Source organism: Bombina bombina, chromosome 3 (genome assembly GCF_027579735.1).
Source record: "Bombina bombina isolate aBomBom1 chromosome 3, aBomBom1.pri, whole genome shotgun sequence".
In the NCBI taxonomy this organism is placed as follows: Eukaryota; Metazoa; Chordata; class Amphibia; order Anura; family Bombinatoridae; genus Bombina; species Bombina bombina.
The window spans coordinates 624,213,842-624,240,776 of record NC_069501.1 but is presented as its reverse complement, the minus strand read 5'-3'; the positions used below and the strand labels follow the sequence as shown (position 1 = coordinate 624,240,776).

Below are 26,935 nucleotides of genomic sequence, written 5' to 3'. Positions count from 1 at the left end.
GGTATGCAGACCTGGTGGAGATGTCATATCTTCCACCATGGACTCTGCCACTGAGGCAGGACCTTCTGATTCAAGGTCCGTTCCAGCATCCAAATCTAGTTTCTCTGACCAAGCGCGGATTCTCTGAGTCGGTCATAGATACCTTGATTCAGGTTCGAAAGCCTGTCACTAGGAAAATTTATCATAAGATATGGCATAAATATCTTTATTGGTGCGAATCCAAAGGCTACTCGGAGTAAGATCAGGATTCCTAGGATTTTGTCCTTTCTCCAAGAAGGATTGGAGAAGGGGCTATCAGCTAGTTCCCTAAAGGGACAGATATCTGCTTTATCAATTTTACTGCACAAGCGTCTGGCAGATGTTCCAGACGTTCAGTCGTTCTGTCAGGCTTTACTTAGAATCAAGCCTGTGTTTAGACCTGTTGCTCCGCCATGGAGTTTGAATTTAGTTCTTAAAGTTCTTCAAGGGGTTCCGTTTGAACCTATGCATTCCATAGATATTAAGCTTCTATCTTGGAAAGTTCTGTTTTTAGTTGCTATCTCTTCGGCTCGAAGAGTTTCTGAACTATCTGCATTGCAATGCGACTCGCCTTATCTTGTTTTCCATGCTGATAAGGTGGTTTTGCGTACCAAACCTGGATTCCTTCCTAAGGTTGTTACTAATAAGAATATTAATCAGGAGATTATTGTTCCTTCTCTGTGTCCTAATCCTTCCTCTAAGAAGGAGCGTCTGTTGCACAACTTGGACTTGGTTCGTGCTTTGAAGTTTTACTTGCAAGCGACCAAAGATTTCCGTCAAACATCTTCTTTGTTTGTTGTCTATTCTGGAAAACGTAGAGGTCAAAAAGCTACGGCTACCTCTCTTTCTTTTTGGCTGAAAAGCATCATCCGTTTGGCATACGAGACTGCTGGCCAGCAGCCTCCTGAAAGAATTACAGCTCACTCTACTAGAGCGGTGGCTTCCACATGGGCTTTTAAAAATGATGCTTCTGTTGAACAGATTTGTAAGGCTGCGACTTGGTCTTCGCTTCATACCTTTTCCAAATTTGATACTTTTGCTTCTTCGGAGGCTATTTTTCTGCAAAAGCAGTGGTGCCTTCTGTTTAGCCATCTGTCTTGTCCCTCCCGTTCATCCGTGTCCTGTAGCTTTGGTATTGTATCCCACAAGTAAAGGATGAATCCGTGGACTCGTTGTACCTTATAGAAGAAAAGTAAATTTATGCTTGCCTGATAAATTAGATTATCTTTATTGATTTTGAAACTTCAGTCACCTCTGCACCTTTTAGTTTCTCCTTTTCTCTTGTTAAGTGTAGTCAGTCCACGGGTCATCCATTACTTATGGGATTATATCTCTTCCCCAACAGGAAGTTGCAAGAGGATCACCCAAGCAGAGCTGCCATATAGCTCCTCCCCTCACATGTCATACCCAGTCATTCTCTTGCAACCTAACTAAAGATAGGTCGTTGTGAGAGGTCTGTGGTGTTTTTAAACTTAGTTTATTTCTTCAATCAAAAGTTTGTTATTTTAAATGGCACCGGAGTGTGCTGTTTGTTTCTCAGGCAGCATTAGAAGAAGAATCTGCCTGCGTTTTCTATGATCTTGGCAGACGTAACTAAGATCCACTGGCTGTTCTCGCACATTCTGAGGAGTGAGGTAACTTCAGAAAAAGGGAATAGCATGCAGGGCCCCCCTGCAAACGAGGTATGTGCAGTAAATTATTTTTCTAAGCAATGGAATTGACTGAGAAAATACTGCTGATACCAATGTAATGTAAGTTCAGCCTTAAATGCAGTGGTAGCGACTGGTATTAGGCTGATGAGTGTGTGTACACTGAAGTATTTTTCTAGGGAATGGAATTTGACTCAGAAAATACTGTTAATACTGAAGTAATGTATGAGCCTTAACTGCAGTAAAAGCGACTGGTAGCAGGCTTATTAATAACACTTCATAAATTTTAAAATGTATGTTCAAAACGTTTACTGGCATGTTAATCGTTTTTTGTGAGGTACTTGGTGATAAGACTTATTGGTGCATGATTTTTACCACATGGCTAACTTTTGTTTCTGCATAGAAACAGTTAACTGAGCTTCCCCACTGTTGTAATATGAGTGGGAGGGGCCTATTTTAGCACTTTTTTTGCGCAGTAAAAATTCAGTCACAATCTTCCTACTTCATCCTCCATGATCCAGGACGTCTCTAGAGAGCTCAGGGGTCTTCAAAATTCATTTTGAGGGAGGTAATCAGTCACAGCAGACCTGTGACAGTGTGTTTGACTGTGATAAAAACGTTAATTATTAAATTGTTATCCGTTTTTGGGTATTAAGGGGTTAATCATCCATTTGTTGGTGGGTGCAATCCTTTGCTAACTTAATACATTTACTGTGAAAATTTGGTTGCTATAACTAATTTGGTTCATTGTTATTTCAACTGTGACAGCTTTTTGTGCTTCTTAAAGGCACAGTAGCGTTTTTTAAATTGCTTGTAAATTTATTTGAAAAGTATTTTCCAAGCTTGCTAGTCTCATTGCTAGTCTGTTTAAACATGTCTGACACAGATGAATCTGTTTGTTCACTATGTATGAAGGCCAATGTGGAGCCCCATAGAAAGATGTGTACTAAATGCATTGATGTAACTATAAATAAAAGTCAGTCTTTACATGTAAAGAGATTATCACCAGACAACGAGGGGGAAGTTATGCCGACTAACTCTCCTCACGTGTCAGTACCTTCGCCTCCCGCTCAGGAGGTGCGTGATTTTGTGGCGCCAAGTACATCAGCGAGGCCCTTACAAATCACTTTGCAAGGCATGGCTACTGTTATGACAGAAGTATTATCTAAATTGCCAGAATTAAGGGGCAAGCGTGATAGCTCTGGGTTAAGGACATGAAGACGGAGAGCTTCATTCTGTGGGTGACGGATCTGATCCAGGGAGACTGGATTCAGAGATTTCTAATTTTAAATTTAAGCTTGAGAACCTCCGCATATTGCTAGGGGAGGTATTAGCGGCTCTGAATGATTGTAACACGGTTGCAATTCCAGAAAAATTATGTAGGTTGGATAGATACTATGCGGTACCAGTGTGTACTGACGTGTTTCCTATACCTAAAAGGCTTACAGAGATTATTAGCAAGGAGTGGGATAGACCCGGTGTGCCCTTTTCCCCTCCTCCGATATTTAGAAAAATGTTCCCAATAGACGCCACCACACGAGACTTATGGCAGACAGTCCCTAAGGTGGAGGGAGCAGTTTCTACTTTAGCTAAGCGTACCACTATCCCGGTGGAGGATAGTTGTGCTTTTTCAGATCCAATGGATAAAAATTAGAAGGTTACCTTAAGAAAATTTTTGTTCAACAAGGTTATATCTTACAGCCCCTTGCATGCATTGCGCCTGTCACTGCTGCGGCGGCATTCTGGTTTGAGTCTCTGGAAGAGGCCATTCGCACAGCTCCATTGGATGAAATTATGAACAAGCTTAAAGCACTTAAGCTAGCTAACGCATTTGTTTCTGATGCCGTCGTACATTTAACCAAACTTACGGCTAAGAACTCCGGATTTGCCATCCAAGCGCGCAGAGCGTTATGGCTTAAATCCTGGTCAGCTGGCGTGACTTCTAAATCTAAATTGCTTAATATTCCTTTCAAAGGGCAGACCTTATTCGGGCCCGGCTTGAAAGAAATTATCGATGACATTACGGGAGTTAAGGGCCATGCTCTGCCTCAGGACAGGGCCAAATCAAAGGCCAAACAGTCTAATTTTCGTGCTTTTCGTAACCTCAAGGCAGGAGCAGCATCAACTTCCTCCGCTCCAAAACAGGAAGGAGCTGTTGCTCGTTACAGACAGGGCTGGAAAACTAACCAGTCCTGGAAGAAGGGCAAGCAGGCCAGAAAACCTGCTGCTGCCCCTAAGACAGCATGAAGAGAGGGCCCCCTATCCGGAAACGGATCTAGTGGGGGGCAGACTTTCTCTCTTCACCCAGGCTTGGGCAAGAGATGTCCAGGATCCCTGGGCGTTGGAGATCATATCTCAGGGATATCTTCTGGACTTCAAAGCTTCTCCTCCACAAGGGAGATTTCATCTTTCAAGGTTATCAGCAAACCAAATAAAGAAAGAGGCGTTTCTACGCTGTGTACAAGACCTCTTACTAATGGGGGTGATCCACCCAGTTCCGCGGACGGAACACGGGCAAGGATTCTATTCAAATCTGTTTGTGGTTCCCAAGAAAGAGGGAACCTTCAGACCAATCTTGGACTTAAAAATCCTAAACAAATTCCTAAGAGTTCCATCATTCAAAATGGAAACTATTCGAACCATCCTACCCATGATCCAAGAGGGTCAGTACATGACCACAGTGGACTTAAAGGATGCCTACCTTCACATACCGATTCACAAGGATCATTATCGGTACCTAAGATTTGCCTTCCTAGACATGCATTACCAGTTTGTAGCTCTTCCCTTCGGGTTAGCTACGGCTCCAAGAATCTTTACAAAGGTTCTGGGCTCACTTCTGGCGGTACTAAGACCGTGAGGCATAGCGGTGGCTCCGTACCTAGACGACATTCTGATACAAGCGTCAAGTTTTCAAACTGCCAAGTCTCATACAGAGATAGTTCTGGCATTTCTGAGGTCGCATGGGTGGAAGGTGAACGTGGAAAAGAGTTCTCTATTACCACTAAGAAGGGTTCCCTTCCTAGGGACTCTTATAGATTCTGTAGAGATGAAAATTTACCTGACGGAGGCCAGGTTATCAAAACTTCTAAATGCTTGCCGTGCCCTTCATTCCATTCCACACCCGTCAGTAGCTCAGTGCATGGAAGTAATCGGCTTAATGGTAGCGGCAATGGACATAGTACCATTTGCACGCCGGCATCTCAGACCGCTGCAATTGTGCATGCTAAGTCAGTGGAATGGGGATTACTCAGATTTGTCCCCTCTACTAAATCTGGATCAAGAGACCAGAGATTCTCTTCTATGGTGGCTTTCTCGGCCCCACCTGTCCAAGGGGATGACCTTTCGCAGGCCAGATTGGACGATTGTAACAACAGACGCCAGCCTTTTAGGTTGGGGCGCAGTCTGGAATTCCCTGAAGGCTCAGGGATCATGGACTCAGGAGGAGAAACTCCTTCCAATAAATATTCTGGAGTTAAGAGCAATATTCAATGCTCTTCTTGCTTGGCCTCAGTTAGCAACTCTGAGGTTCATCAGATTTCAGTCGGACAACATCACGACTGTGGCTTACATCAATCATCAAGGGGGAACCAGGAGTTCCCTAGCGATGTTGGAAGTCTCAAAGATAATTCGCTGGGCAGAGTCTCACTCTTGCCACCTGTCAGCGATCTACATCCCAGGCGTGGAGAACTGGGAGGCGGATTTTCTAAGTCGCCAGACTTTTCATCCGGGGGAGTGGGAACTTCATCCGGAGGTCTTCGCTCAACTGATTCTTCGTTGGGGCAAACCAGATCTGGATCTCATGGCGTCTCGCCAGAACGCCAAGCTTCCTTGTTACGGATCCAGGTCCAGGGACCCGGGAGCGGTGCTGATAGATGCTCTGACAGCCCCTTGGGTCTTCAACATGGCTTATGTGTTTCCACCATTTCCGATGCTTCCTCGACTGATTGCCAAGATCAGACAGGAGAGAGCATTGGTGATTCTGATAGCGCCTGCGTGGCCACGCAGGACCTGGTATGCAGACCTAGTGGACATGTCGTCCTGTCCACCATGGTCTCTGCCTCTGAGGCAGGACCTTCTAATTCAGGGTCCTTTCAACCATCCAAATCTAATTTCTCTGAGGCTGACTGCATGGAGATTGAACACTTGATTCTATCAAAGCGTGGCTTCTCGGAGTCAGTTATTGATACCTTAATACAGGCTAGGAAACCTGTTACCAGAAGAATTTACCATAAGATATGGCGTAAATATTTATATTGGTGCGAATCCAAGAGTTACTCATGGAGTAAGGTTAGGATTCCTAGGATATTGTCTTTTCTACAAGAGGGTTTAGAAAAGGGCTTATCCGCTAGTTCGTTAAAGGGACAGATTTCTGCTCTGTCTATTCTTCTACACAAGCGTCTGGCAGAAGTTCCAGACGTTCAGGCTTTTTGTCAGGCTTTGGCTAGGATTAAGCCTGTGTTTAAGACTAAAACTTAGTTCTTAACGTTCTGCAAGGCGTTCCATTTGAACCCCTTCATTCCATTGATATCAAGCTGTTATCTTGGAAAGTTCTGTTTTTGATGGCTATTTCCTCGGCTCGAAGAATCTCTGAGTTATCTGCCTTACATTGTGATTCTCCTTATCTGATTTTTCATTCAGACAAGGTAGTTCTGCGTACTAAACCTGGGTTCTTACCTAAGGTAGTTTCTAATAGGAATATCAATCAAGAGATTGTTGTTCCATCATTGTGTCCTAACCCTTCTTCAAAGAAGGAACGACTTTTGCATAATCTGGACGTAGTCCGTGCCCTGAAGTTCTATTTGCAGGCAACTAAAGATTTTCGTCAAACTTCTTCCCTGTTTGTCGTTTACTCTGGACAGAGGAGAGGTCAAAAGGCTTCGGCTACCTCTCTCTCCTTTTGGCTTCGTAGCATAATACGTTTAGCCTATGAGACTGTTGGACAGCAGCCTCCTGAAAGAATTACAGCTCATTCTACTAGAGCTGTGGCTTCCACCTGGGCCTTTAAAAATGAGGCCTCTGTTGAACAGATTTGCAAGGCTGCAACTTGGTCTTCACTTCACACTTTTCCAAAATTTTACAAATTTGACACTTTTGCTTCTTCGGAGGCTATTTTTGGGAGAAAGGTACTTCAGGCAGTGGTTCCCTCCGTTTAAAGTTCCTGCCTTGTCCCTCCCTTCATCCGTGTACTTAAGCTTTGGTATTGGTATCCCATAAGTAATGGATGACCCGTGGACTGACTACACTTAACAAGAGAAAACATAATTTATGCTTACCTGATAAATTTATTTCTCTTGTAGTGTAGTCAGTCCACGGCCCGCCCTGTCTTTTAAGGCAGATCTAAATTTTAATTAAACTCCAGTCACCACTGCACCCTATGGTTTCTCCTTTCTCGTCTTGTTTCGGTCGAATGACTGGATATGACATGTGAGGGGAGGAGCTATATGGCAGCTCTGCTTGGGTGATCCTCTTGCAACTTCCTGTTGGGGAAGATATATAATCCCATAAGTAATGGATGACCCGTGGACTGACTACACTACAAGAGAAATAAATTTATCAGGTAAGCATAAATTATGTTTTTCTTCCTTTACCTTCGGTCAAATGACTGGGGGGTGGAGCTAAGGGAGGAGCTATATAGACAGCTCTGCTGTGGTGCTCTTTGACACTTCCTGTTAGCAGGAGGATAATATCCCACAAGTAAAGGATGAATCCGTGAACTCGTCGTACCATAGAAGAAATTAATTTATCAGGTAAGCATAAATTTACTTTTCGTTGGTGCTCTCTGACAGTTTTAGAATTTATTGTCCCTTTTTAAGTTGAAAATTTTTAAACCATTCATATACCAAGGGTCTTCTCAATTGATTATTTAGTAAGCAGGATAAAGCACGTTCTCTTTACTGTGTAGTAGATGATTTATAATAATGCAGAGGTTGATTTATTTATTTTTTAGCATATGTCTAAACTAGATAAAGGGATTAGCAAAGAGCCATGTTTTCTCCCTACATCACCTTTTTATCTTTTTCTCAGGACATGACCTGATCTCGCTTCTTTACAACTTCTTGGATGAATGGCTGTATAAATTTAGTGCCGATTTATTTTTTGTTCCCCGGGTAAGTTTGGTTTTTTTTGGCTTCTCATTTTGTGTATATCGCTTGTCTGTGGGACGATCTTAGAATAACCTTTTCTTTTTGTTGTCATTCCCTTAGGAAGTAAAAGTTTTGCACATTGATCGAATAAATTGTAAGATCCGCTCTATTGGGTAAGAATAACTTTAAAGGTGTTGTCATGTACTACAGTTTGTTGTGCATATATTTGTGCATGTTTTCACCATTACATAAGTATGTTTCACAATAAAATTAGTGATCAGACCTGTAGAAAATGTTACGTTGTAGCACAAGCATGCGCTTAGAAGTTCTATGCTACTACACACTTTGTTTTTTACTTTTTTTTTTACTTAAATTTTACTGCAAATTGTGGTTTCCCAACATTTTATCTATAACGCCCCTTAGCTGTCCTGCTTGATGATTGGCTGTATGAATATAAAAAAATTAAAAAAAAAACAGGAAACTGAGGGTGTGTGGAAACGTGACTTGAATGAAGTCAAAACAATGTACTTAGCTAACAAAGTACATGTAATATCATCATAAAATCAAGTGGAGTAACTTCCATCTCAATGTCCAGCTGTAGATTATGTTGTGTAAACAGAATAAGCCATAATCTTTTATTTCATCATATTAGTTGAAGAAAATAAACGTATGTTTTTAACCTTGCAGGTGGGGAGAGGAATTTAATTTGGCAAAACACCCCCAGGTAAGTAAAAATGCAACTTCAAACAACTCGATTTTGGCAAAGGACCATTAAACTCAACATTTAAACAACCTTTAAATGTTTCATTATTAAAAGTTTAACAGTATTGCAATATTCTGCACATTCATGTTTTTATTTTGCTGCCATTCTGTAAAATACATCTGGAATTGTGCTTGTCCCACTTTCTCCCAGGGAGCCTTGGGTTACAACAGTTATGTCATTTTCTGCGGGCTTTTGTTTACCTCCACCCTTTCCTCACCTTCTTTGTAGTCATGTCTTCTTTTAAGGTGGATTATCAGTTTTGCAGCAACAGTCATGATAGGAAAAGCATTCTTTGCAACAGGCATACTAGGTAGTTTACATGTTAATATTATTTTGCATTTAGATATTAGATGGAGACTAGAAAGACATATATATGCATGTTTTAAATACGTGTTTAATAAATTATTATTAACTAAGCTGAATCGGTGCTAAACTACCCTCAGCTCTTTCCTTAACTGCACATGCAACTTACATGTTTGTGATTGGTTAGCAAAGGTCTTTCTTTCATGTAATTGGCAAGAGTCCATGAGCTAGTGACGTATGGGATATACAATCCTACCAGGAGGGGCAAAGTTTCCCAAACCTCAAAATGCCTATAAATACACCCCTCACCACATGCATACAGTACTTCAGTTTTACAAACTTTGCCTCCCTATGGAGGTGGTGAAGTAAGTTTGTGCTTGATTTTCTTCTGTGATATGCCCTTCTCAGCATTTTGAAGCCTGATTCCTCGGAGTACAGTGAATGTCAGTGGGATGTGAAGAGAGTATCGCCTATTGATTTTATGGTTTTCCTCGCAGGAAATCTTTTCAAAGGTTCTCTGTTATCGGTCGTAGAGATTCGTCTCCTACCTCCCTTTTCAGATTGACGATATACTCTCATATTCCATTACCTCTACTGTTACTGTTTCAGTACTGGTTTGGCTATCTGCTATATGTGGATGGGCGTCTTTCGGTAAGTATGTTTCTCCTACATTGGTGTGTCCGGTCCACGGCTTCATCCTTACTTGTGAGAGATTCTCTTCCCCAACAGGAAATGGCAAAGAGCACACAGCAAGAGCTGTCCATATAGCCCCCCCTCTGGCTCCGCCCTCCAGTCATTCTCTTTGCCGCTCTGAACAAGTAGCATCTCCACGGGGATGGTAAAGAGTATGTGGTGTTAGTTGTAGTTTTATTTCTTCTATCAAATTTTGTTATTTTAAAATAGTGCCGGTTTGTACTATTTACTCTACAACAGAAAGTGATGAAGAGTTCTGTTAAAAGAGGAGTATGATTTTAGCACCAGTAACTAAAATCCATTGCTGTTCCCACGCAGGACTGTTGAAACCAGAGAACTTCAGTTGGGGGAACAGTTTGCAGACTTATCTGCCCCAGGTATGACCAGTCTCTTTTCTAACAAGACATAGTAATGCTAGAAGACTGTTAGTTTCCCTTAAGGGATCGGTAAGCCATTTTCTTAGACTCGGTAACAGAATTAAGGCTTATAATTGGGCTCTATGCTGGTTGACACTATTGTGGGCTAAATCGATTGGTTTATATCGTATTTATATGACATTTGGAGTGTTTTGTAAACTTTGAAACACATTTGGGAACGTTTAATTACGCCTGGCACTTGTTTAGACGCCTAATCAAGTCAGAAAGGCCCCTTCACTCTGGTATGCAGAGGGAAGAGGCCTCATTTTCGCGCCTCAGTTGCGCAGTTACTTCTCAAGGCAGTGCATGCAGCTTCATGTGAGAGGGTCCTGTGGCTGAGAAACAGACTCAGGAAGGCTTATATTCTGTGGGAATAACCCCTAAGGAAGGTAAAAGCCGCAGCAAAGTCTGTGGTAGGGACTGTAGTGTGTTTTAAACCGGTAAATTGAACTATTAGCTCATTTAAGGGGTTAGAGACTTGAAAATTGGTGTGCAATACTGTTAAAGCATTAAGACACTGGGGTGTAAATTTTATAAAGATCGGATATTTCCTTGATAGTTTTTCAAACATTCAGAAATAAAGTGTGCTCTTTTTATTATTTAAAGAGACAGTAACGGTTTTGTTTAAAATCGTCTTTATTGCATTAATAGCCTGCCTAAATCTGTCTAACATGTCTGTACCTTCAGATAGCATATGTTCTGTGTGTATGGAAGCCAAGATGGTTCCCCCTTTAAATGTATGTGCAAATTGTGCCATGGCGTCCAAACAAAGTAAGGACAGTACTGTCACATTTAATAAGGTTGCCCAAGATGATTCTTCAAATGAAGGTTCTCCTTCTGTGTCAACACCAGTTTTGCCCGCGCAGGCGATACCTAGTACATCTAGCGCGCCAATGCTGGTTACTATGCAGCAATTAACAGCAGTAATGGATAACTCTGTATCAAATCTTTTTTTATCCAAACTGCCAGCATTTCCCAGAAAGCATGGTTGCTCAGTTTTAAATACAGAGGATGAGCAAGTAGGCGCTGACGATAATTTATCTGTTATACCCTCACATCAATCTGAGTTGGCAGTGAGGGAGGGTCTGTCTGAGGGAGAAATTTCTGATTCAGGAAAAATTTCTCAGCAGGCAGAACCTGATATCGTGGCATGTAAATTTAAGCTAGAACATCTCCGCGCCCTGCTTAAGGAGGTGCTAGCTACTCTTGATGATTGTGATTCTTTGGTGATTCCAGAGAAGTTGTGCAAAATGGACAAATTCTTAGAGGTCCCAGTGCACGCTGATGCTTTTCCGATACCCAAGAGGTTGGCGGACATAGTGACTAAGGAGTGGGAGAAGCCTGGTGTGCCTTTTGTTCCCCCTCCTATATTTAAGAAAATGTTCCCCATTGTCGACCCCAGAAGGGATGCATGGCAACGGTCCCTAAGGTAGAGGGGGCAGTTTCAACATTAGCCAAGCGCACAACTATTCCTATTGAGGACAGTTGCGCTTTCAAAGATCCTATGGATAAAAAATTGGAAGGTTTGCTTAAAAAGATATTTGTTCAGCAAGGTTTCCTTCTTCAACCAATTTAGTGCATTATTCCTGTTACCACGGCGGCGTCTTTTTGGTTCGAGGAACTAGAAAATTCGCTCCAAAAGGAGACTCCATATGATGAAGTCATGGACAGAATTCACGCACTAAAGTTGGCTAATTCCTTTATTTTGGATGCCGCTTTTAAATTGACAAAATTAGCGGCGAAAAATTCAGGTTTTGCAATAGTGGCGCACAGGGCGCTTTGGCTAAAATCTTGGTCGGCGGATGTGTCGTCCAAAACAAAATTGCTTAATATTCCTTTCAAAGGTAAGACCCTTTTCGGGCCTGAATTGAAGGAGATTATTTCAGACATCACTGGGGGAAAGGGCCATGCCCTCCCACAGGATAGGCCTTTCAAGGCTAAGAACAAATCTAATTTTCGTTCCTTTCGCAATTTCAGGAACGGACCGGCTCCTAACTCTGCAGCCTCTAGACAAGAGGGTAATGCTTCCCAGCCTAAACCAGCATGGAAACCATTGCAAGGCTGGAACAAGGGTAAACAGGCCAAGAAGCCTGCTGCTGCTACCAAGACAGCATGAAGGGGTAGCCCCCGATCCGGGACCGGATCTAGTAGGGGGCAGACTTTCTCTCTTCGCTCAGGCTTGGGCAAGAGATGTTCCGGATCCCTGGGCACTAGAAATGGTCTCTCAGGGGTATCTTCTAGAGTTCAAGGAACTTACTCCAAGGGGAAGGTTCCACATGTCAAGCTTATCTTCAGACCAGATAAAGAGACAGGCATTCTTACATTGCGTAGGAGACCTATTAAAGATGGGAGTGATACACCCAGTTCCAACAGCGGAACAAGGTCTGGGTTTTTACTCAAACCTGTTTGTAGTTCCCAAAAAAGAGGGAACTTTCTGACCAATTCTGGATTTAAAAATTCTAAACAAATTCCTCAGAGTTCCATCATTCAAAATGGAAACCATTCGGACGATTTTACCAACAATCCAGGAGGGTCAATATATGACTACCGTGGACTTAAAGGATGCGTACCTGCATATTCCTATCCACAAAGATCATCATCGGTTCCTGAGGTTCGCCTTTCTAGACAAACATTACCAGTTTGTGGCTCTTCCATTCGGTTTAGCCACTGCTCCCAGAATTTTCACAAAGGTTCTAGGGTCCCTTCTAGCGGTTCTAAGGCCGAGGAGCATTGCTGTAGCACCTTACCTAGACGACATTCTAATCCAAGCGTCGTCCCTTTCCAAAGCAAGGGCTCATACAGACATTGTTTTAGCCTTTCTCAGGTCTCACGGGTGGAAGGTGAACATAGAAAAGAGTTCCCTGTCCCCGTCCACAAGGGTTCCTTTTCTGGGAACCATAATAGATTCTGTAGAAATGAAGATTTTTCTGACAGAGGTCAGAAAGTTAAAGCTTCTAAACGCTTGTCAAGTTCTTCAATCTATTCCTCAGCCTTCCATAGCTCAGTGCATGGAGGTAATAGGATTAATGGTTGCAGCAATGGACGTGGTTCCTTTTGCTCAAATTCATCTAAGACCATTGCAACTGTGCATGCTCAAACAGTGGAATGGGGATTATGCAGACTTATCTCCCCAGATTCAAGTAGACCAGGTAACCAGAGACTCACTCCGCTGGTGGTTGACTCAAGATCACCTGTCTCAGGGAATGAGTTTCCGCAGACCAAAGTGGGTCATTGTCACGACCGACGCCAGTCTCTTAGGCTGGGGCGCGGTCTGGGACTCCCTGAAAGCTCAGGGTCTATGGTCTCGGGAAGAGTCTCTTCTCCCGATAAACATTTTGGAACTGAGAGCGATATTCAATGCGCTCCTGGCTTGGCCTCAACTAGCGAAGGCCAGATTCATAAGATTTCAGTCGGACAACATGACGACTGTAGCGTACATCAATCATCAGGGGGGAACAAAGAGTTCCTTGGTGATGAGAGAAGTATCCAAGATTATCAAATGGGCGGAGGATCACTCCTGCCATCTATCTGCAATTCACATACCAGGAGTAGACAACTGGGAGGCGGATTATTTGAGTCGTCAGACCTTCCATCCGGGGGAGTGGGAACTCCATCCGGAGGTCTTTGCCCAATTAACTCAACTATGGGGCATTCCAGATATGGATCTGATGGCGTCTCGTCAGAACTCCAAGGTTCCTCGCTACGGGTCCAGATCCAGGGATCCCAAGGCGACACTAGTGGATGCATTGGTGGCGCCTTGGTCGTTCAATCTAGCTTATGTGTTTCCACCGTTCCCTCTCCTTCCCAGGCTGGTAGCCAGGATCAAACAGGAGAAGGCCTCGGTGATTCTAATAGCTCCTGCGTGGCCACGCAGGACTTGGTATGCAGACCTGGTGAATATGTCATCGGCTCCACCATGGAAGCTACCTTTGAGACAGGATCTTCTAGTTCAAGGTCCATTCGAACATCCAAATCTAGTCTCTCTGCAACTGACTGCTTGGAAATTGAACGCTTGATTCTATCTAAGCATGGATTTTCTGATTCAGTTATAGATACTCTGGTTCAAGCCAGAAAACCTGTGACTAGGAAAATTTACCATAAGATATGGCACAAATATATCCGTTGGTGCGAATCCAAGGGATTCTCTTGGAGTAAAATCAAAATTCCTAGGATTCTTTCCTTTCTCCAAGAGGGTTTGGATAAAGGTTTGTCAGCTAGTTCTCTAAAAGGACAGATATCTGCTCTGTCTGTTTTGTTGCACAAATGTCTGGCAGCCGTGGCAGATGTACAAGCGTTTGTACAGGCGTTAGTCAGAATCAAGCCTGTCTACAGACCTTTGACTCCTCCATGGAGTCTAAACTTGGTTCTTTCAGTTCTTCAAGGGGTTCCGTTTGAACCCTTACATTCCATAGATATTAAGTTACTATCTTGGAAAGTTCTGTTTTTGGTTGCTATTTCTTCTGCTAGAAGAGTTTCTGAATTATCTGCTTTGCAGTGTACTTCTCCCTATCTGGTATTCCATGCAGATAAGGTAGTTTTACGTACCAAGCCTGGTTTTCTTCCAAAAGTAGTTTCCAACAGGAATATTAACCAGGAAATAGTTGTTCCTTCTCTATGTCCGAATCCAGTTTCGAAGAAGGAACGTTTGTTACACAACCTAGATGTGGTCCGTGCTTTAAAATTCTATTTAGAAGCAACAAAGGATTTCAGACAAACATCATCCTTGTTTGTCGTTTATTCTGGTAAGAGGAGAGGGCAGAAAGCTACTGCTACCTCTCTTTCCTTTTGGCTGAAAAGCATCATCCGATTGGCTTATGAGACTGCCGGACGGCAGCCTCCTGAACGAATTACAGCTCACTCTACTAGAGCTGTGGCTTCCACATGGGCCTTCAAGAACGAGGCTTCTGTTGATCAGATCTGTAAGGTAGCGACTTGGTCTTCTCTGCATACTTTTGCAAAATTTTACAAATTCGATACTTATGCTTCTTCGGAGGCTGTTTTTGGGAGAAAGGTGTTGCAAGCTGTGGTGCCTTCCGTTTAGGTAACCTGACTTGTTCCCTCCCTTCATCCGTGTCCTAAAGCTTTGGTATTGGTTCCCACAAGTAAGGATGAAGCCATGGACCAGACACACCAATGTAGGAGAAAACAGAATTTATGTTTACCTGATAAATTTCTTTCTCCTACGGTGTGTCCGGTCCACGGCCCGCCCTGGCTTTTAGTCAGGTTTAAAAAAATTTATTTCTGTACACTACAGTCACCACGGCACCCTATAGTTTCTCCTTTTTTCTCCTAACCGTCGGTCGAATGACTGGGGGGCGGAGCCAGAGGGGGAGCTATATGGACAGCTCTTGCTGTGTGCTCTCTTTGCCATTTCCTGTTGGGGAAGAGAATATCCCACATGTAAGGATGAAGCCGTGGACCGGACACACCGTAGGAGAAAGAAATTTATCAGGTAAACATAAATTCTGTTTTTCATTACTTAAAGGGACACTGAACCCAATTTTTTTCTTTGATTCAGATAGAGCATACACTTTTTTAAGCAACTTTTTAATTTACACCTATTATCAATTTTTCTTTGTTCTCTTGCTTTCTTTATTTGAAAAAGAAGGCATCTAAGCTACTTTTTTTGGTTCAGAACCATGAAAAGCACTTGTTTATTGGTGGGTGAATTTATCCACCAATCAGCAAGAACAACCCAATTTGTTCACCAACAATGGGCCAGCATCTAAACTTACATTCTTACATTTCAAATAAAGATACCAAGAGAATGAAGACAATTTGATAATAGGAGTCAACTAGAAAGTTGCTTAAAATTGCATGCTCTATCTGAATTACAAAAAAAAAAAAAAAAAATTGGGTTCAGTGTCCCTTTTAAAGGGACATGAAACCCAATTTTTTTTCTTTCATGATTTAGAAAGAACATGCAATTTTAAAGAACTTTCTAATTTGCTTCATACTCATGATATTCTTTGCTGAAAAGCATATCTTGATAGGCTCAGTAGCTGCTGATTGCTGGGTGCACATAGATGCCTTGTGTGATTGGCTCACCCATGTACATTGCTATTTCTTCAACAAAGGATATCTAAAAAATTAAGCAAATTAGATCATAGAAGTGAATTTGAATGTTGTTTAAAATGGTATTGTCTACCTGAATCATGAAATAAAAAAATGGGTTTAGTGTCCCTTTTAAGACACTCTCAGCTATGGTTTGGCACTTTATGATTTATTATAAAGTTCTAAATATATGTATTGTACTTATATTTGCCATGAGTCAGTTTTATGTATATTACCTTTTGCAGACTATCAGTTTCAAAATTGGGAAAAACATTATTATATAGTTATTTTTTCTTACCTGGGGTATAGTCTTTTTCTTTAAATTGACTATTTCTCATTTAATTTTTGCGGGCAAAACAAGGCTCGCGAGGTCGTGTCATTATTGGCGCGAGAATTCGGTGTCGCAAATTCGTCATTTCCGGCGTCTTAGTTGACGCCAGGTTTCCTTGCACAAGGTTGCGTCTGCCATGACGCAAGTTGCGTCATTTCCGGATGTTGATAGCGCCAAAAAAAATCATTTTGCGTTGTGAGTCATACTTGGAGCCAAATAATTTAATTATTTTAGCCTCTTGCTTTTTTTCTATGCTCAGAGGGCTATGCTGTTTGCATTTTTTTTCTCCCATTCCTGAAACTTCCATATAAGGAAATTGATCATTTTGCTTTAGATATTGTTTTTTTCTCCAACATTGGTGTGTCCCGTCCACAGCGTCATCCATTACTTGTGGGAAATATTCTCTCCCACAGGGAAAGGCAAGGAGAGCACACAGCAAGAGCTGTCCATATAGCTCCCCCTCTGGCTCCGCCCCCCAGTCATTCTCCTTGCCGCTCTGAACAAGTAGCATCTCCACGGGGATGGCGAGGAGTTTGTGGTGTTAGTTGTAGTTTTTTATTTCTTCTATCAAGAGTTTATTTTAAAATAGTGCTGGCTTGTACTATTTACTCTACAACAGAAAAGTGATGAAGATTTCTGTTTAAGAGGGCTATGATTTTAGCACAAGTAACTAAAATCCATTACTGTTACCACGCAGGACTGTTGAAACTAGAGAACTTCAGTTGGGGGTAACAGCTTGCAGACTCATCTGCTTCAGGTATGACTAGTCTCCTTCTAACAACACAGGCTAATGCTAGATGAGTCATTTTTCCCCTCAGGGAAAACGGTAAGCCATTTTTCTTTCACCTCAGCAAAAAAGATAACAGGCTTCCCCTTTTTGAATTTTATGCTGGTAGACACTGTTAGGGGCCAAATCGATTGGTTTTTATTGCAATATCATGGCATATGAAATGTTTTATGAGCTCATATACACTTGGGGACGTTTTTTATTGATCTGGCTTGTTTTAGACACCTAAGTCAAGCCAGTAAGTCAAGCCTAAGTAAAGACACCTTTAGTCAGGAAGGCCCCTTCACTCTAGTGTACTGAGGGAGGAGGCCTCATTTTGGCACTTCAGCTGCGCAGTTGATTTTCAAGGCAGTGCATGCAGTCTCATGTGAGAGGGTCCTGTGACTCAGAAAGTGACTCCAGAAGGCTTATTTCTGTGGATGGTTGACCCCTAAGTAAGGTAATGCTGTAGCAGGGATTGTGGTGTATAAAAACGGTTAAATCCAACAATTTGCTCCGGTTTGCTTGTTTTAAGAGCTAGAGTCTCCATATTTGCTGTGCAATACTTTATAAGCATTAAGACACTGGGGTCCAAATTTCATAAAAATCGGATATTGCCTTCATAGTTTTTTGAACATTCAGAAATAAAGTGTGTCATTTTATTATTTAAAGAGACAGTAACGTTTTTGTTTAAAATCGTTTTTATTGCATTGTTTGCCTGCCTAAATCTGTTTAACATGTCTGTGCCATCAGATAACCTATGTTCTGTTACATTTCATAATGTTGCCCAAGATGATTTATCTAATGAAGGTAGTGGGGATAGTTCTACATCCTCTCCTTCTGTGTCTACACCAGCTTTGCCCGCACAGGCGACACCTAGCGCGCCAGTGCTTATTTCTATGCAACAATTGACAGCAGTAGTGGATAATTCTATAGCAAATCTTTTATCCAAACTGCCAGCATTTCAGAGAAAGCGTGATTGTTCAGTTTTAAATACAGATAAAAAGGATGAACAATCAGACTCTGACGATGCCTTATCTATTTTACCCTCACATCAATCAGAATTGGCTGTGAGGGAAGGGCTGTCTGAGGGTGAAATTTCAGACTCAGGAAAAATTTCTCAACAGGCAGAACCTGATATAGTAGCATTTAAGTTTAAGCTAGAACATCTCTGCGCTTTGCTTAAGGAGGTATTAGCTACTCTGGGTGACTGTGATTCTATGGTAGTACCAGAGAAGTTGTGCAAATTGGACACATTTTTAGAGGTCCCAGTGCACGACGATGCTTTTCCTATACCCAAGAGGGTAGCGAGCATAGTGGATAAGGAGTGGGAGAAGCCAGGTGTACCCTTTGCCCCACCTCCTATATTTAAGAAAATGTTTCCCATAATAGACCCTAGAAGGGACGCATGGCAGACAGTCCCGAAGGTTGAGGGAGCTGTTTCAACACTAGCGAAGCGCACAACTATTCCTATAGAGGACAGCTGCGCTTTCAAAGATCCTATGGATAAAAAATTGGAAGGATTGCTTAAAAAGATTTTTGTTCAGCAAGGGTTCATCCTTCAACCAGCTACGTGTGTTATTACTGTCACTTCAGCGGCGTCCTTTTTGGTTCGAGGAACTAGAAAGGTCGCTCCAGAAAGAGACTTCCTATGAAGAAGTCATGGACAGAATTCACGCATTAAAGTTAGCTAATTCCTTTATATTGGATGCCGCTTTTCAAATAACGAAATTGGCGGCGAAAAACTCAGGTTTTGCTATAGTAGCGCGGAGGGCGCTTTGGCTAAAATCCTGGTCGGCAGATGTGTCGTCCAAGACTAAGTTACTTAATATTCCTTTCAAGGGTAAGACCCTTTTTGGGCCGGAAATGAAGGAAATTATTTCAGACATCACTGGGGGTAAGGGCCATGCCCTCCCACAGGATAGGCCTTTTAAGGCTAAGAACAAGTCTAGATTTCGTTCCTTTCGCAATTTCAGGAACGGACCGGCTAATAACTCCACTGCCGCTAGACAAGAAGGTAACGCGGCCCAGCCCAAACCCGCTTGGAAGCCCAGGCAAGGCTGGAATAATGGTAAACAGACCAAGAAACCTGCTGCTGCTACCCAAGACAGCATGAAGGGGTAGCCCCCGATCCGGGACCGGATCTGGTAGGGGGCTGACTATCTCTCTTCGCTCAGGCTTGGCCAAGAGATGTTCCGGATCCCTGGGCACTAGAGATAGTCTCCAAGGGATACCTACTAGACTTCAAGGGACTTCCTCCAAAGGGAAGATTCCACCTGTCTTGCTTATCTTCAGACCAGATAAGGAAACAGGCATTCTTACATTGTGTAAGAGACCTATCAAAGATGGGAGTGATAAACCCAGTCCCCTCCGGGGAACAAGGTCTAGGTTTTTACTCAAACCTGTTTGTGGTTCCCAAAAAAGAGGGAACTTTCAGGCCAATTCTGGTTTTAAAGATATTAAACAAGTTCCTCAGAGTTCCATCCTTCAAAATGGAAACCATTCGGACAATCTTTCCGACAATCCAGCAGGGTCAATATTTGACTACCGTGGATCTAAAGGATGCATATCTGCATATCCCAATCCACAAAACTCATCATCAGTTCCTGAGGTTCGCTATTCTAGACAAACATTACCAGTTTGTGGCTCTTCCATTCGGTTTAGCCACCGCTCCCAGAATTTTCACAAAGGTGCTAGGGTCCCTTCTAGCGGTCCTAAGGCCGAGGGGCATCGCTGTAGCACCTTATCTAGACGACATCCTAATCCAAGCGTCGTCTCTTTCCAAAGCAAGGGCCCACACGGACATTGTGTTGGCTTTTCTCAGATCTCACGGGTGGAAGGTGAACATAGAAAAGAGTTCACTGTCACCGTCCACAAGGGTTCCTTTTCTGGGAACAATAATAGATTCTGTGGAAATGAAGATCTTCCTGACAGAAGTCAGAAAGTTAAAGCTTCTAAACGCTTGTCGAGTTCTTCATTCTATTCCTCAACCCTCCATAGCTCAGTGCATGGAAGTAATAGGACTAATGGTCGCAGCAATGGACGTGGTTCCTTTTGCTCGAATTCATCTAAGACCATTACAGCTGTGCATGCTCAATCAGTGGAATGGGGACTATACAGACTTGTCTCCCCAAATTCAAATAGACCAGGTAACCAGGGACTCACTTCTCTAGTGGTTGACCCAGGATCATCTGTCTCAGGGAATGAGTTTCCGCAGACCGGAGTGTGTCATTGTCACGACCGACGCCAGCCTCTTGGGTTGGGGCGCGGTCTGGGACTCTCTGAAAGCTCAGGGTCTATGGTCTCGAAGAGTCTCTTCTCCCGATAAACATTTTGGAACTAAGAGCAATATTCAATGCGCTCCTGGCTTGGCCTCAACTAGCGGAAGCCAGGTTCATAAGGTTTTAGTCGGACAACATAACGACTGTTGCGTACATCAATCATCAGGGGGGAACAAAGAGTTCCTTGGCGATGAGCGAGGTGTCCAAGATCATCAAATGGGCGGAGGATCACTCCTGCCATCTATCTGCAATTCACATCCCAGGAGTAGACAACTGGGAGGCGGACTTTTTGAGTCGTCAGACTTTCCATCCGGGGGAGTGGGAACTCCACCCGGAGGTCTTTGCCCAGTTAACCCAATTATTCCAGACATGGATCTGATGGCGTCCCGTCAGAACTTCAAGATTCCTTGTTACGGGTCCAGATCCAGGGATCCCAAGGCGACTCTAGTGGATACATTAGTGGCGCCTTGGTCGTTCAACCTAGCGTATGTGTTTCCACCGTTTCCTCTCCTTCCCAGGCTCATAGCCAGGATCAAACAGGAGAAGGCCTCAGTGATTCTGATAGCTCCTGCGTGGCCACGCAGGACTTGGTATGCAGACCTGGTGAATATGTCATCGGCTCCACCATGGAAGCTACCTTTGAGACAGGATCTTCTAGTACAAGGTCCATTCGAACATCCAAATCTAGTTCTCTGCAGCTGACTGCTTGGAAATTGAACGCTTGATTTTATCCAAGCGTGGGTTTTCAAATTCTGTGATAGATACTCTGGTCCAAGCCAGAAAACCTGTGACTAGAAAGATTTACCATAAAATATGGAAAAAATATATCTGTTGGTGTGAATCCAAGGGATTCTCCTGGAGTAAGATTAAAATTCCAAAGATTCTCTCCTTTCTCCAAGAAGGTTTGGATAAAGGGTTGTCAGCGAGTTCTCTAAAGGGACAGATTTCTGCTTTATCTGTCTTGTTACACAAACGACTGGCAGCTGTGCCAGATGTACAAGCTTTTGTTCAGGCTTTGGTCAGAATCAAGCCTGTTTACAGACCCATGACTCCTCCTTGGAGTCTAAATTTAGTTCTTTCAGTTCTTCAAGGGGTTCCGTTTGAACCTTTACATTCCATAGATATTAAGTTACTATCTTGGAAAGTTCTGTTTTTGGTTGCTATTTCTTCTGCTAGAAGAGTTTCTGAATTATCTGCTTTGCAGTGTAATCCACCCTATCTGGTTTTCCATTCAGATAAGGTTGTTTTGCGTACTAAGCCTGGTTTTCTTCCAAAAGTTGTTTCCAACAAGAATATTAACCAGGAAATAGTTGTTCCTTCTCTGTGTCCGAATCCAGTTTCAAAGAAGGAACGTTTGTTACACAATTTAGATGTAGTTCGTGCTTTAAAGTTCTATTTAGAAGCAACAAAAGATTTTAGACAAACCTCATCTTTGTTTGTCGTTTACTCTGGTAAGAGGAGAGGTCAAAAAGCTACTGCTACCTCTCTTTCTTTCTGGCTGAAAAGCATTATCCGATAGGCTTATGAGACTGCCGGACGGCAGCCTCCTGAACGAATCACAGCTCACTCTACTAGGGCTGTGGCTTCCACATGGGCCTACAAGAACGAGGCTTCTGTTGATCAGATATGTAAGGCAGCGACTTGGTCTTCTCTGCACACTTTTGCCAAATTCTACAAATTTGATACTTATGCTTCTTCGGAGGCTATTTTTGGGAGAAAGGTTTTGCAAGCCGTGGTGCCTTCCATTTAGGTAACCTGATTTGCTCCCTCCCTTCATCCGTGTCCTAAAGCTTTGGTATTGGTTTCCACAAGTAATGGATGACTCAGTGGACCGGACACACCAATGTTGGAGAAAACAGAATTTATGCTTACCTGATAAATTACTTTCTCCAACGGTGTGCCCGGTCCACGGCCCGCCCTGGTTTTCCTAATCAGGTTGAACAATTTTTTCTTTATACACTACAGTCACCACGGCACCCTATAGTTTCTCCTTTTTCTCCTAACCGTCGGTCGAATGACTGGGGGGCGGAGACAGAGGGGGAGCTATATGGACAGCTCTTGCTGTGTGCTCTCCTTGCCTTTCCCTGTGTGGGGGAGAATATTTCCCACAAGTAATGGATGACGCCGTGGACCGGACACACCGTTGGAGAAAGTAATTTATCAGGTAAGCATAAATTCTGTTTTTTCTCTTACATTTGCAAGATGTCTCAATCTGATCCTGTCTCAGAAACCACTGATGGAACCCTGCTGTCTGATAACAGTTCAACCAAAGATAAGTGTATCTGTTGTAAGTTAGTAGAAATTATATCTCCAGCTGTGGTATGTAACAGTTGTCATGATAAGCTTTTACATGCAGAGAGCGTATCCATCAGTACTAGTACAATGCCTGTTGGTCCTGCAACATCAAATGTACATGATATCCCTGTGAATATAAAATATTTTATTGCTATTTAGAAGGCTTTGTCTGCTATTTCGCCTTCTAATAAACGTAAAAGGTCTTTTAAAACTTCTCATAAAGTTGATGAAATTTCAAATGACCAACAGCATACTGTATTATCCTCCTCCTGATGAGGATCTATCTGATTCAGAAGATCCTACCTCAGATATTGACATTGACAAATCTACTTTTCTCTTTAAGATGGAGTATATTCGTTCCTTGTTAAGAGGTGTTGATTACTTTGGATATTGAGGAAACTAGTCCTCTTGATACTAAAACTAGTAAACGTTTAAATTCTGTTTATAAAACTCCTGTGGTTACTCCAGAGGTTTTTCCAGTTCCTGATGCTATTTCTGATATGATTTCAAAGGAATGGAATAGGCCTGGTACTTCTTTTTCCTTCTTCTAGGTTTAAAAAGTTGTAGCCTTTGCCAACAGTTAGATTGAAGTTTTGGGAAAAAATCCCCAAAGTTGATGGGGCTGTTTCTGCTCTTACCTAACGTGCTACTATCCCTATGGAAGATAGTACTTCCTTTAAGGATCCTTTAGATAGGAAACTTGAATCTTATCTAAGGTAAGCTTATTTATATTATGGCTATCTTCTCAGGCCTGCCATTTCTATGGCTGGTGTTGCAGCTGCATCAACTTTTTGGTTTGAAAGCTTAGCGCAACAAGAAACAGATCCTGATTGTCTAGCATTGTTCGCTTGCTTCAACATGCTAATCATTTTATCTGTGATGCCATTTTTTGATATCATCAAAATTGATGTTAAGGCTTTGTGGCTCAGATATTGGAATACTGACATGGTATCTAAGTCTAGATTACTATCTCTTTCTTTCCAAGGTAACAATTTATTTGGTCCAAGCCGTTTAAGAAACCAAAGCCAGTCCCCAAGTCGGCATGAAGGTGCAGGCCTCATTCCAGCTCAGCTGGTGAGGGCAGATTAAACTTTTTTCCACAACATTTGGGCAGATTTTGTCCAAAACAATGGATTCAGAGTTTTGTCTCTCAAGGGTCACCTTTTTAGGTTTCCAGATAGATTCAGTGTTGTCTATGACTGTCTCTAACAGACAAGAGACAAATTAAATTGGTTTCAGCTTGTCGGAACCTTCAGTCTCAATTTTTCCCTTCAGTAGCTATGTGCATGGAAGTTTTAGGTCTCATGACTGCAGCATCGGACGTGATCTCCTTTGCTCGTCTTCATTTCCTTGGCATCTTGGTTAAAGCTTTGATTCATCAGACTTATTTGGAGTTGGGTCAGGCCCCGCCTCAGAGAATCAAAGCTCATTCTACTAGATCAGTCTCCACTTCGTGGGCTTTTAAGAATGAAGCTTCAGTTGATCAGATTTGCAAAGCAGCAACTTTTTTTGCAAATGCATTTACTAAATTCAACCGTTTTGATGTATTTGCCTCTTTGGAAGCAGTTTTTGGTAGAAAAGTTCTTCAGGCAGCTATTTCAGTTTGATTCCTCTGCTTATGTTTTTTCTTTGCATTTATGAGAAAAACTTATTCTTTTGGGTGTGGATTTAATTTTTTCCGCGGAAAATGGCTGTTTTTATTTTTATCCCTCCCTTTCTAATGAATCTTCTGTGGGGTTCCACATCTTGGGTATTGCTATTTTATACGTCACTAGCTCATAGACTCTTGCCAATTACATGAAAGAAAACAGAATTTATGTAAGAACTTACCTGATTAATTTCTTTCATATTGGCAAGAGTCTGTGAGACCCACCCTTTTAATGGTGGTTATGATTTTTTGTATAAAGCATAATTCTATTTCCAGTTCCTTTTTGATGCTTTCTACTCCTTTTTCTATCACCCCACTACTTGGCTATTCGTGTGGTGAGGGGTGTATTTATAGGCATTTTGAGGTTTGGGAAACTTTGCCCCTCCTGGTAGGATTGTATATCCCATACGTCACTCATGGACTCTTGCCAATATGAAAGAAATGAATTTATCAGGTAAGTTCTTACATAAATTATGTTTTTTGTTCTGGTAGACAGGGACATTATTGAAAAGAAAAGAAAAAACATAAAACAATATGCTCATTTGACAAAATAAAGCTGCATTATTCATTGTAAAATTCTGCTTAGATATGAGAATATACATTAAACACAAATTGTACACTGCATGATAATGTGCATTTAAATGAAGTGGATTACCCAGCTTTTAGCATAAGAGCATTTTCTTATCGCACTGTTGCTTGTTATTTTATGTGTTTAACTGCTACAAAGGGTTAAATGCATAGTTGAAGTCGGCTCTGAAGCAAAAAATGCACTTGAGCTTCAGAGCTAAACACAGCCAATGATAGGCAGCTAAGTACTTATGCTGCTCATGGTTGGCTCATTAGCCTGTGTTCAGGTCTGAAGCTCACTTTAACTATGTGTTTAATCCCTTTTGTGAGGGTTAAAGGACCATTACAGTTGAATTGCATAATCAACACATCCATAAAACAATGTAATAGCCTGAATTTCAAATTACTTTTTTTTTTTTTTTTTTGTGACAAAATTAATATTTTCCCTGTATCTGGTGAGAGCACATGCTCAGTAGGAGATCAGAGCTGGTACCTCCATAAGTGTGCATATAAAAAGATTGTACACAATTTGATAATGTAAATAAAAACTTTCATAATTTGAGATATGCAATTTAAAATACATTTCCAGTTTAATTTTGACTTAAGTGCCCTTTAAATAATTCTGTACAATCAATAGTGCAATAATAAAATATTTTAACACATTATAGCTTTTTCTATTGCACCTTTATGCCCCTTTAAGAGATTCAAGTGATGTTCTACTAAATAGAGGTTGCTAGTGGCAAACAAATCTATTAAAACCTTGTTTCAAATGTTAGATACAGAATATCCCAACTAATCATGTATTAGTATACGTTTGTCCTAAGAATAAAAAATGGTTATTTCTTACATCAGATGGTGAGAATCCATGAGTCATCACCTGTGGGAATTCCCCTCCTGACCACTAGGAGGAGGCAAAAGATACCCCAACACATCAGAGCTTTAAATTCCCCCCCACGATCATTCGTAATTTTCTTTTGCCTCCTTGATGAGTGAGGTAAAAGTGAGTTGCAGATCTATTTATTTTTTGCGAGGGGTCCTCTAACTGATCTGCTGCCCAGTTCCTCCTCGCAGTGTCCTTTAGTTCAGAGGGGTAGAAAAGAAATTATCAGCCGGGGAGTGAAATGTCTTTTCATAACAAGAAGTGTCACAGTTGTCCCAGATGTTATCAGATAAGTACTTTTCAACTTCATATCCCACTAGCTATGAGTATGAACATGTACAAATGCTTCTTATAATCTTGGGAGACATATATTAGCCGTGTACAGCAGTTTTGGGCACTTTTAAAAATGATGTATTTGGGGCAGAGCCTAACGGAGCTCCAAGATGGAAGTGTTTCACTAGAGCTCCGCTAATGAGCCAGGAGAAAATGACCACCACTCCTCTTATGCCGGTTAACGACTGATCACTTCTAAACAGGACGCCCTAGGAAACATCTGGGCATAAGGAGGAGACGTCTTGGCGGAGCGGAGCAAAAGTTAACGGACCATAAAGACACTAACTCCGGACGTCGCCATCTTACCTGCAAGGCCCACACACGCAGAACGGATCTAACCAGAGGGCATATATAACGGCCGCAGACACAGAGCTAAGGAGAGCTGCTCAGGCGCATAAGACCTCAAGCGACCCGACAACGGAGCCTCACCCCGCAAGGACCATATTAGCAGTGAGTACTGGCCACGTGGACAACGGGCCTCCGCGGTAAAGAGAGGCTCTGGGACCGGACATGCAGGGGGTATGTGCTGACGGCAATGAGTGAGCAGTGCTTGACTTAAGGTGAGGATATAGGGGCCGAGCTAACACTCGGAAAGACCGCCACTATAGCCCAAGACACAAGGGGCATTAGGCCACTGCTGAGACAGATATCATAAGGCACAACAAGGCTTATCCGGGGCCACAAATTACCAATACCCAGCTTCAGGCCCTATAGTTAATGCGGGCCCAGTACTCAGATCAATATGTAAACCCTGTACAGGAACTTATTAACCACATAAGGTTACCAACTACTATATATACTGCACGTGGTAGGAGAGTAAAGATGCGGTGATCAGACTTTTAATGCTCTCTCTTT

General features: G+C 42.3%; 1 protein-coding gene across 2 annotated transcripts in view; it reads left to right on the top strand.

The window, feature by feature from the left end:
• Positions 1 to 26,935, top strand: part of ZBTB8OS (zinc finger and BTB domain containing 8 opposite strand) — a 115,503-nt gene that overhangs the window by 78,188 nt on the left and 10,380 nt on the right. For both annotated transcript variants that reach the window (XM_053707266.1, XM_053707267.1), the window contains 3 exons: positions 7,692 to 7,774; positions 7,871 to 7,923; positions 8,438 to 8,474. In XM_053707266.1, the coding sequence (XP_053563241.1) occupies positions 7,692 to 7,774; positions 7,871 to 7,923; positions 8,438 to 8,474 (173 nt within the window). The remainder of the gene's footprint in view (positions 1 to 7,691; positions 7,775 to 7,870; positions 7,924 to 8,437; positions 8,475 to 26,935) is intronic.